The sequence below is a fragment of the Electrona antarctica genome (assembly GCF_951216825.1).
Source record: "Electrona antarctica genome assembly, chromosome: 5".
Taxonomy (NCBI): domain Eukaryota; kingdom Metazoa; phylum Chordata; class Actinopteri; order Myctophiformes; family Myctophidae; genus Electrona; species Electrona antarctica.
In genome coordinates this window covers 44,749,155-44,761,674 of record NC_136810.1, presented here as the reverse complement: position 1 = coordinate 44,761,674, position 12,520 = coordinate 44,749,155, and the positions used below count along the sequence as shown (strand labels likewise).

The 12,520-nt window shown below is 39.3% G+C and overlaps 1 protein-coding gene across 2 annotated transcripts in view; it reads left to right on the top strand.

Moving 5' to 3' along the window:
• Positions 1-12,520, top strand: part of ndrg4 (NDRG family member 4) — a 64,183-nt gene that overhangs the window by 26,866 nt on the left and 24,797 nt on the right. For both annotated transcript variants that reach the window (XM_079502061.1, XM_079502062.1), the window contains exons 2-4: positions 2,120-2,210; positions 4,639-4,821; positions 9,020-9,058. In XM_079502061.1, coding sequence (XP_079358187.1) covers positions 2,133-2,210; positions 4,639-4,821; positions 9,020-9,058 — 300 coding nt within the window. In that variant the 5' untranslated portion in view covers positions 2,120-2,132. The remainder of the gene's footprint in view (positions 1-2,119; positions 2,211-4,638; positions 4,822-9,019; positions 9,059-12,520) is intronic.

The window sequence follows — 12,520 nt, the reverse complement described above, 5'->3', positions numbered from 1 at the left end:
GAGTCATAAGTAATAGTTCATTAAGTAGGGAGTCATAAGTAATAGTTCACTAAGTAGGGAGTCATAAGTAATAGTTCACTAAGTAGGGAGTCATAAGTAATAGTTCACTAAGTAGGGAGTCATAAGTAATAGTTCACTAAGTAGGGAGTCATAAGTAATAGTTCACTAAGTAGGGAGTCATAAGTAATAGTTCACTAAGTAGGGAGTCATAAGTAATAGTTCACTAAGGAGAGAGTCATAAGTAATAGTTCACTAAGTAGGGAGTCATAAGTAATAGTTCACTAAGGAGAGAGTCATAAGTAATAGTTCACTAAGTAGGGAGTCATAAGTAATAGTTCACTAAGTAGGGAGTCATAAGTAATAGTTCACTAAGGAGAGTCATAACAAGTAATAGTTCACTAGGTAGAGTCATAACAAGTAATAGTTCACTAAGTAGGGAGTCATAAGTAATAGTTCACTAAGTAGGGAGTCATAAGTAATAGTTCACTAAGTAGAGTCATAACAAGTAATAGTTCACTAAGTAGGGAGTCATAAGTAATAGTTCACTAAGTAGAGTCATAACAAGTAATAGTTCACTAAGTAGAGTCATAACAAGTAATAGTTCACTAAGTAGGGAGTCACAAGTAATAGTTCACTAAGTAGAGTCATAACAAGTAATAGTTCACTAAGTAGGGAGTCATAAGTAATAGTTCACTAAGTAGAGTCATAACAAGTAATAGTTCACTAAGTAGAGTCATAACAAGTAATAGTTCACTAAGTAGGGAGTCACAAGTAATAGTTCACTAAGTAGAGTCATAACAAGTAATAGTTCACTAAGTAGGGAGTCATAAGTAATAGTTCACTAAGTAGGGAGTCAAACATGTAAGTAATAGTTCACTAAGTAGGGAGTCAAACATGTAAGTAATAGTTCACTAAGTAGGGAGTCATAAGTAATAGTTCACTAAGTAGGGAGTCAAACATGTAAGTAATAGTTCACTAAGGAGAGAGTCATAAGTAATAGTTCACTAAGTAGGGAGTCAGAGATGTACAATATCCCTCTTGTGGGCACTTTTTGGAATAAGCGGCACGGCAGCCATTGAACTGATTCGATCAGTTCACAGTTTTGAGTTGTTCGTTAGTTTCCGGAGGGTGGTTGGAACAGTAAAGTAACAAATATATATAAATCAATATATATAAAGTCATAATCCTCTAATCTGTGTCCTATATCTGCTGCTCTTGCATGTATTTGCATAATTGCATCATGATCTATTCTTGGAGATATCTAAATAGAGCTGGCCAGGCATCGAGGACACTGATCACGTCCAGATTGTTTTACTCGTACACATACAGATGTAACCACTGTTCCAATTCCACATGCAGTATACACAAAATACACTGTGTAGAAAAAAACAAACCAATGAAATTACTTTCCTGTTGTTGTGCCACCCACACCCACTTGTAGTTTAAGCATCACCAATACTGAAACCAAAGTGCTTTAGTGCTTTTCTAACGCCTGTGGTCTCCGAGGCCAGTGCTTTAGTAAGTGAAATACATGTTAGTACTCTATTGGGGAAGAGAAGCAAGGAAACCTTTTAGCTGTGCTCAACCAGCCCATCATTCCGATTGCACTTCCATAACCAGCACCTGACGCCTAACCGCCGACTATTCACTGTTCACTGTTCCATTTGAGTATGACATTCATTCATGGATGGATGAATGAATTATTGAATCGATTTCTCCATGTGGAGTGGTAAAGTGCCGTCATTGAATGATCACTGTTGATAGATTATTGATCATTCTCAATTGTGTCAATTTACCTGAATTGATTTCAGAATGTGCTGCATTGATAGCAATGCAAACAAGGATGCTGCTTGTTGGGCAAATCTTTCACGCGCACTCTCACTCAGATACGCACGAACACGCATGCATGCACGCGCGTAACTACATCTCCGAAATAGGCATGCATGAGCTCAAAAGAAATGGGAGAGTGATGTAATGATATTGTGTGTGTGTGTGTGTGTGTGTGTGTGTGTGTGTGTGTGTGTGCGTGTGCGTGCGTGTGCGTGCGTGCGTGTGCGTGCGTGCGTGTGTGTGTGTGTGCGCGTGTGCATGTCTGTGTGCGTTACCATGGTGACTGCAGGTTGCTGTCCAGGATGGCAGGGATGAAGGAGCAGCAGTTCACAGAGGAGAAGCCCTTGCTACCTGAACAGAGAGTTCTGGACTCAGACATGGTCAGTAGCTCTTTGTTTTATTACTGTCTGACTCAGACACAAACAAACACTACAACTAAGAACATGCATGGGTACTACATCCTGTAAGAACGTGCATGTTTTGATGTAGTCTGTGCATTAGTAGTAGTAGTAGTAGTAGTAGTACTTGGTGTTGTTGTAGTAGTAGTAGTCATGCTAACTATCATTGAATCACTAACCAATGCTGAAGGTGTCTTAACAGTGTGTGTGTGTCTTCCACAGCATGCATCTGGGTAACATTTACTCATTCAAGTGGTAGTGTCCGTCTGTGTGTTGCAGGTTCCAGTTTAATGCTAACCCCGTTTCCCATTTAAAAAAGAAGCCAGGTGGAATTATTACCAATCAGGGTTATTTCAATTAGTAGTAGCATATACTTAATTAGGGAATATCACCCTGTAAGACTTTCATGAAACCACTGCCTCCTGGCTTTCTTTATCTGCTCAATGGACAGCAGTTAATGGTAATTAATATTCATCGAACTCTGATACGAGCGAGGACGCCAGGAATGCATACATCACACCACAGCATCTGTCATGCTTTAATTGGTGGTTTAAATAAAAAAAGAACATAAGAATGAGCAAGAACTAAGTGATTACAGTATGTCAAGATATCACGGATGTGTCTTGGACATAAATGAGGACACATTGCTGGTGGTGGTGGAAGGTGTGCATTCTTTGAATGCCCAAAATGCCAGCATCCATTCATGCCAGTGACCATGTCATATTTCTAATCCACACTTCCACACTAAAGCACACTTCTCCTCTGCACAACATTGTTTGCTTCTCTTCCAATCCATACTAATGTGCCAAGATTCAAGTGTACCCAAGCACACCGTATCTTGCTCGACAGGGCTCTGCTTCCCCACCCTCTGGAATGCACTCCCCAAATGCATCAGAGATGTCCCCTCCCTCCCTACTTTCAAAACCGCCCTGAAAACCCACCTGTTCAGATTCACAGAATAGCCTTCCCGAGTTGACTTTGTTTTTAAAGGTAGGGTAAGTGATTTTCTTTGGTTAAAATAAGTGTTAAAAATCTCTATATTGTGATAGTACTCGTTGCTATAGAGTGCTTGGTTAGTAGCAGGAGTCTCCATGTCTCTCCAGCTTTTTATTAAACAGAAAATGCATTTTCAGGTCGGGAGACCATTTTTTTCCAATCAGGATAGAGAACTCAGTCAGGAGGATACTGCAGATTAAACAAGAGGAATTGTAAGTGATGAGTCGACACAATGAAATGAGCAGACAAATTTGGAACTGAAACACTATACAATTTTGGAACTGAAACACTATAAAATGTAAGCTGAGGCTATACTTTCTCCTGATTGGCTGAATGTTTGTCACCTACCTGAAAATGTATTTTCTGTTTATTAAAGAGCTGGAGAGACGGGGAGACCGCTGTTACTGAACAAACACTATAGCAATGATTACTGTACAGAATATAGTGATTTAACCTTTTAACAAGAAACCTTTTGTTTTAAACAAAATCATATCACTTACCGTCTTACCCTACCTTTAACTCGTCACTTTTAGTGTTTTATTGCTTTTAATTTCTTCTCTTACTTTTTTACCTTTTCTAATAAAGTTGTTATTTTGTTTTACTCTCTCCCCCGGCCCCCCACACATGTAAAGCCTCTTTGAGTACTTAGCTACGCTAGCTCACAGCGTGCTGTGTTGCAACACGTTGAGAGCTAGTAGATTGTCATGTATTTTCATCATAGCAATTTTGTGTAGAGAGAAGAAGAGTGCATCAAGTACAGCGGCAACTCATGTCCAGTTTACTAAGTATAGAGGGTTTAAAGTGTTAATCTGCATGGATCATTAGGACTCACTGCTCGCATTGTATAAAGTCTACTGATCAGTCCAGTTATGTCTGCATGACTCCATTCCACAGACTTATAATTGCTTTATATATAGCCCGTATCTGGACGCAAACATCCACTTTTAAATGCTGCTCCCCCCTCCTTCCTTTGGGTCTTTCAATCACGTTATTTTTCTTGCAGTCTCAACTCTACTATGAGTGTGTCAGTGTGTGACCTTTGAATGTCAGAAGCTCACGACACTGCGGCATATTAGTGACTTCTACATTTTGCCCCGGGGCTGAGGAGACTGTTAACTCTGAACAATCTATCTCTTCACCACACCCCAACAAGCTTATTGAACATCACCCTCGTTCCAGGCCTCTGTATTTCTCCTTCACCCATTGCTTTCGTCAGACCTTTCAAATAAAAGTGCTAGGCTACTCATAAAAGGAAAAGATGAGGTCCGGCCTGGCCAGGCCTGGATTCCAGTGGGCCAATGAATGGTTGTGTCCTTATAACACACCCAATATAACACACCTTGTTGGCCAATAACATGGCTGTGTCCTTCCTTACCCAATATTAACACACCTTGTTTGTTGTTTCACGATACAGCAGGATAGAGGAGGAGCCGAGGTGGCGACGGGGGGCGTGGCGAACGCCCTCCCCTGCACCGGCCGCCGAGCCGCGTCCCTCACCAACCCCCCATCCCCCCACAGCCGCCCCGCTCACGGCTGGCATGTCATGGCACGGCAATGGCTCCGCCGAACCCGCAGTCGGACTAGCGGGGTCATCCCGGTAACTACCAGAACCAACCAGGACAGAGGACGCAACGGGATACACTCAGCACAGAGCAGGGAGCACGCAACACCACCACGCAACACAGATATCACGTGAACATAGTAATAATAGACTAGGCTACAAAATAATACAAATCACACTCGTGTGAAGTGAGGGACGCCTGGTGTCTGTTTAAAGTGCTCTATAAACATACATTAAAAAGGTCATAGACTTTGGCTGCATATGAGGACATTTTACGAAAGCCAGTCGTTGGAGCACCCATCAATATTAACTACTACTAATAATAATAATAATAATAATAATAAGGGTAATAATACACTTTATTTATATAGCAACCCAAAGTGCTTCACATAAAACAAATAACAAGCAGCGGAATGCCAGAAAACAAAAAAGCAGGTAAATACAAAGACAAAATATATACAAATTAGCAAATACAAATAGCAATACAAAAAGAAAAAAACAGAACATTGAATGTGAACACAAGATCAATTTAAACAAATGCCAAGTTGAAAAAATAAGTTTTCAACTCGCTCTTAAAAACAGCAAGGGAGGTCGCCCTTTTAATGCTGTAGTGTGTTCCACAACTTGTGGCCATAGACCCAGAAGGCGGCCTCACCTCACCGGTGTTCCTATGTTGAGCTTTGGGTAATTTTAGAAGATGAGCAGATGAAGACCTGAGCTGCCACGTTCTAATAATAATCAACATTAATTTGTGATTATTGTATATCGAGCCTTTCAATACAGAGCGAAGTGCTTTATCAAAACAGATACAATAATACAAATGTAAACGTAAAACACAATAGACATATTGTAGACTCATTAGAAAGGCAAAGGCAGTGCAGTCTTCACTGCTTCACTGTATTTCAGTCACTCATCTCCTCCCGAAGCCTAATTTAATTTACCACCCAAAAAAATGTAGATGCGTACTCTGTATTGATCATGTAAATGCTGTTTCATAGGCTGTCTCTATTTATATTAACATAAATATGGGAGCTACTGGTCTCTCTTGTTAAAGTGTAAATGTGTCACCCTCCCAACACAAAGCTATACAGTACACGGAAGGCCTCCTGCAAGTCATACATATACAGTACACTATTTGGGATGAGGGTTATACAAGTGAGAAGAGTGCCGCCTGCTGGTCCGACCACCCTCCTGCAACCTTCTTGTATATTCACCAACTTTATGCCAGAACAAACCAGCCATATTGCATGAAATCCACATAGTCAGGGAATATTATCAGAAACATGTCCAATCTGAGAATACATTTCTTACTGTACCAATACATTTCTTCACCAATGTGTTTGTAAAGGTGTTATGTAACACATCTCACAAAGACTGACATTCTGTTTCAAACAGGTTTTTTTTTCATGATTCTGAATCCATTCAAGCATTTGTTTTTGCACGAAAAACACTCCTTGGGCTAACAATTAAATGAGTTAAAATCTGTAAATGTTGCCTGCATATATATGGTACTCTAACTTTCAGCAGCTGTCACAGATTCTGCTAGGGAAACTGAATTTCAATCTTTTTGTGAGATGTCATGTGTTACTAGACACAAACACATTGGTGAAGAAATGTATTCGTACAGAATTTATTTTCTGATTTTGTTTTAATATCCCCTGACTAACGAGCATGAAGTTGCCCTAGAAGTGATGGATCTGTTTGAAAATGTTGAAGTTGGGATTGTTTCAAGCAGCTTCACCGATGGTAGCATTTTAATGCTAACCAATCTGACATGATCAGAAAGGTTAGAACTATCTGACATGATCAGAAAGGTTAGAACTAACTATAGGTTCATTGCTTTTCAGGGCAGATTCATGTCCTGTTTGTGAGTGCATGACATTCTGTACCGACGCCTCTCTAGTTGTGAAACAAGGGTGTGGACTGCGGACCCACCCTAGTTGTGAAACAAGGGTGTGGACTGCGGACCCACCCTAGTTGTGAAACAAGGGTGTGGACTGCGGACCCACCCTAGTTTCTGTTCTGTAAAATGCAGTGGTGGAAAGCAACTAATATAAGTATATATAATAAGTACATTATAACAATAATTAATAATAAGTACATTTACTTAAGTACTGTACAATTGTGAGGTATTGTACTTTACTTGAGTATTTCCAATTTCCAATTTTACTTCTACTCCGCTACATTTTGGATCCAAATATTGTACCTTTACTCCAATACAATTATTTAAGACGGCCATTTGAAAATAACAGATCTACAAGTTCACAATGTGTCGCGACTCACAATGTGATGCATTGTGAGCTTGTAGATCTGCTATTTTCAAAATATTTTTTTATTCATTTGAAAACTTGAAATAGAACATTCTGCTTACTGAGTATTTTACACTTTTGGTACGTAAGTACATTTTGATGCCAATACTTTTATACTTTTAGTAAGTACATTTTGAATTCTCGACTTAGTATTTCTACATTGCAGCTTTGATACTTGAGTAAAGAAATACGAGTACTTTTTCCACCACTGGAGGTTGATTGCTTCTCAGGGCAGTTTGTGAGTGCATGACATTCTGTACTGACCTCTCTCTCTCTCTAGGTGTGACCCACCCTTGTTTCTGTTCACTTCACTTACCCCTCTTTCACTCTCTGTGACGACGATAATTATAATCACATCTATCTTCCCATTTTTGTATTTTCCTCTTCCTCATCAACCCTTTCCTTTATAACTTGTTTTCTCTCCAGACATGTCTTCTTCAGATTGTTCCCTTTTGCAACCGACATCTAAAGAACTAACCTTTTGCATGTGTATAATACGTATATGAATGTATGAATGAGATATAATTCACCCTGATTAATCCTGGTTGTGATCCGGTTCTTTTGTGATGTCTTCTTTGGACGGAGGGATGAAAGCAGGAGTCATTTCACTCACGTGGAGGTTTGAAATAACACAGGTTGTACTGTTCCTGAAGAGCAGTGTTGATTTTGACAGCAAATTTAGATTTTAGTTGTAGTCATATTTCCGTCAATGCTAAACCCCTTATCCCTTGCCTTTTATATATATATATATATATATATATATATATATATATATATATATATATATTAAAAAAGGCAAAGTAGTTTAGGGATAGGTTTTAAGTTTTTATCATATTTTAGTCACCTGAAATGTTTTTGTGTTGTAGTGTTGTCAGGCCTCAGTTCCCCAAAATCATCTCACAGAACTGTGGAGAAATTTAAAGAAAAGAAAAGACAAAATGTGTAAAGAAACAAAAACAAAACAGCGCTCATCTGCTGAAAAAACTTGAGTGAGGAGTCACAAATTGATAATAAAGAAAAAATAAAGGGAAGCTCTGCACACTCAAAACTGCACAATTAGTTTATTTGCAAGATTTTGGTCTATAGGCCTACTGACCTTCAGGCAACCTGAAGAATGTCAGTAGAGACCGAAAGCTTGCAAATAAATTGATTGTGCACAGTTTTGAGAGTGCGGAGCTTCCCTTTATTTTTCGGAAGAAAACGAAAATCTGATTTCAATCATTTCTTAACTAAGTGGGTTATCAAACACAAACACATTACTATTATATTAACAAGCTAAATATGTAACCGTTGTCTCTTCAAGCATTTGATGTGTTCAACAGCTACCACATACAGGTCTGATGTCACATTGAAAAATAATACACTGATTTACGGTCCCTCACTTATTACAATTAATCCCAACGCAATCTCGCGAAAGGATTTTAAAAAAAATTTGCAGTGAGAAGATTATCGCTATCCATTTAGCTTATAATGCATTGTGCAGCAGCATTTGTAGACAAAACAAACTTTTCAACAGCCGTTTTCACTGAAAACACTCGTTGGCCCATTGTGAGGATGATTCCAGTAAACTGGATCTTGTCTGATGTGGTCTTTATTCTTTACACATCATTAAATGCTACGCTCTTCGCGTGTGCTCACAGTTTTAATCACTCTGCCCCCTGGTGGTGAGGCGGAAACTCCATTGTAATGTGTTGTAGTAGGGAATGTATTATATGTGCTAGAGTGGATACAAACTTGTGTGGTTCCTTTTCCTCCATCTCATTCACTTTCTCTCGGTTTTCTCTTTGTGTTATTCCTCTCTGTCTCCTATCGAATGCTGCTCTCTCTCTCTCTCTCTCTCTCTCTCTCTCTCTCTCTCTCTCTCTCTCTCTCTCTCTCTCTCTCTCTCTCTCTCTCTCTCTCTCTCTCTCTCTCTCTCTCTGTAGGAGAACCCTGACCAACTAATGCCACCAGGTGATTGGAAGGTAAGGGCTGATGTGTACAGTCACATTTGGTAGGGGTAGGCAAAAAACAATCGATTCACTCCAATATTGTGATCGATTTTTATTTTATGCCATAAAGACAATAACTGACTGTTATCTGGCTGCATTGAAGTGTATCATAATTCAACTTTTCATGGTTTATATAATTTATAGTTTATAGTTGTTTAAAATGTTGAAGTATAATAAAAAGGAAGTAATTGGGGATGCACACGCAGATCCGAAGATCTGACATGCGGGAACAACGGTCGGACATGTGGTCGAACATGCGCTGCTCCGTGCTTGCGGTTAGGGTTAGGTTAGGGTTTGAGGAAGGTTGTCGGTCTAATGACACTCGGACCAATAGTATGTCGGAACTTAAGCCTGTACCCAGTAATTGGGAGGGCTCGTAATATTGAATCGCAACAATCGTTGAATCGCAGAATCGCAATATAATTAAGAATATAAATCGAATCGACATCCTAGGTATCGATATCATATCTAATCGGGAGGTAAGTGAATCGTCCCACCCCTAATATAGATAGCATAACAACAGCATAAACCTAACTTGCATAATATTGAATTGATCGAATTGCTTTCAGAAGTTGGGTTTTCACACCTGGCCTGCATGCGTTGACAGTCTATTTCAGTAACATCCTCACTAATGCTAGAGTCAGGCGACAGGCGCTATAGGTGCATTGTCTCACAAAAACACCTCTACTCTGCACTTGTCTTCGTCTGACACTTTTGCTCCCAACATAGCTCTCGATCTGCCTCCTCCTTCCATATCCCTGATGCCAGCTGGCTTACTGTGCGTAATGAGGTTCTATCGCATGAATACAGGTGTATGCAGTGTACAGTACATGAATACAGGTGTATGCAGTGTACAGTACATGAATACAGGTGTATGCAGTGTACAGTACATGAATACAGGTGTATGCAGTGTACAGTACATGAATACAGGTGTATGCAGTGTACAGTACATGAATACAGGTGTATGCAGTGTACAGTACATGAATACAGGTGTATGCAGTGTACAGTACTTGTTCTATTGCATGAATACAGGTGTATGCAGTGTACAGTACATGAATACAGGTGTATGCAGTGTACAGTACATGAATACAGGTGTATGCAGTGTACAGTACATGAATACAGGTGTATGCAGTGTACAGTACTTGTTCTATTGCATGAATACAGGTGTATGCAGTGTACAGTACATGAATACAGGTGTATGCAGTGTACAGTACATGAATACAGGTGTATGCAGTGTACAGTACATGAATACAGGTGTATGCAGTGTACAGTACATGAATACAGGTGTATGCAGTGTACAGTACTTGTTCTATTGCATGAATACAGGTGTATGCAGTGTACAGTACATGAATACAGGTGTATGCAGTGTACAGTACATGAATACAGGTGTATGCAGTGTACAGTACATGAATACAGGTGTATGCAGGGTACAGTACATGAATACAGGTGTATGCAGTGTACAGTACATGAATACAGGTGTATGCAGTGTACAGTACATGAATACAGGTGTATGCAGTGTACAGTACATGAATACAGGTGTATGCAGTGTACAGTACATGAATACAGGTGTATGCAGGGTACAGTACATGAATACAGGTGTATGCAGTGTACAGTACATGAATACAGGTGTATGCAGTGTACAGTACATGAATACAGGTGTATGCAGTGTACAGTACATGAATACAGGTGTATGCAGTGTACAGTACATGAATACAGGTGTATGCAGGGTACAGTACATGAATACAGGTGTATGCAGTGTACAGTACATGAATACAGGTGTATGCAGTGTACAGTACATGAATACAGGTGTATGCAGTGTACAGTACTTGCACATACACAAGAACACGTACTGCAGTGGTTCCCAAACGTTCTCATGTCAAGGACCCCTATAAGAGAAGATTGTTATGGCTCTGGCAGTGATTTTCACAGATTTTCATTTCAAGGACCCCCAGGTTTGACCTGAATTAGGCTACGGACCCCCATTTAATGGCATTTCTATCTCTGGGACCCCAATGTATATTGTAAAATCTAAGTTAATTTAACTCTGAGAGTGTACAAATGGAACCAAATGGACCTGTTAGAGTCTATTTGGTTCCATCTGTACACTGAGGGTCCATTTGGTTCCTAATTATCATTTAGCTAGGGACCCCCTGGAACTCTCAAGGACCCCTAGGGGTCGCCGGACCCCACTTTGGGAACCACTGACGTACTGTATGTGCCCGACAGCAGTGGTGGAAACTGGAAAGTAACCAATTACATTTAGCCTACTTAACCTTAGAACACTAAACATGCAGGTGATTTTCACCCGGACGTTTATATTTTTTCAATTTTCATAATGTTGCTGATGTCTGAGGTGGGTGGGTGTTTCAGTACCTTCATGATGCTCAGTGACATCATAGAAGGTAGCTTTGTTTCTCTGCCCACATCCCTGGTTTTTTCTACAGGCAGGTGTTCGGGTGAATTTCAATTTAGTGATAGTGTGATAGAGAAAAAATCCCATACACCCACAATGGACTTTTTTATTTTTTCATTTTGTTTCTTGACTGGACCATTCTTACATGGGTGGACCAAAGGAGAAGTTCCCAACTTCATTTCTCTTTTTTTTAGGAATATTTCACTGATCCTTTTTTTTTTTTTTTAAGTCATGATGAAATATCAAAGAAGACTACCTCAAGGTACCATGTATTGCTGTACTTCAATATATTTTGATGAGAAATATTTTTTATGGAATATTTTACATTGGGTAAAATATACCCGTGTTTAGTGAGGCTGTAACAAAAAATGTCCTAGGGTTAATAATATTAATACATTTTCAACAAGCTCACAATGCGTCGCATCGCAACTAAGTACATTTATTTAAGTACTGTAGTTAAGTACAATTTTGAGGTATTTGTACTTTACTTGAGTATTTACGATTTCCAATGCCTTTTTATTATTTCCACACAACAGCTCTATGGTATATTAATGACATAGTAAAATGTTGAAAATGAGTGGAATGCCCCTTTAACCCATTCTGGACGGGAACCCCTTTTAGTGTTTTAACTTAAAACACTGCATTATGTCATGCTTTAGCTATTGAAAAATAGCAGATCTACAAGCTCATAGGACTGCACTGAGTGCCGCGCTATGCGCTTGTAGATCTGCTTTTTTTTTTTTATCGTGAAAATGTGTTGCAAATCTTTGAATATAATTATTTCAGAGTGAATGTTTTTAACTCAAATCTTTGCTTCTGAGAGGTCCCTGGAACTACATATTTTCAGATGGGGGTTGGTAGCCAATTACAGATAATTCTGGGGCTCCTTGACATGAAATTGTTTGAGCACCACAAAGGATTTAGAAGACATTTTGTAGAATCTAGTGTCAGGTCAAGTAAAAAAAGAAAAACAAAGAAAAACAATTAATACTTTTTCCAGAACTGGAGGTTCATTGTTTTTT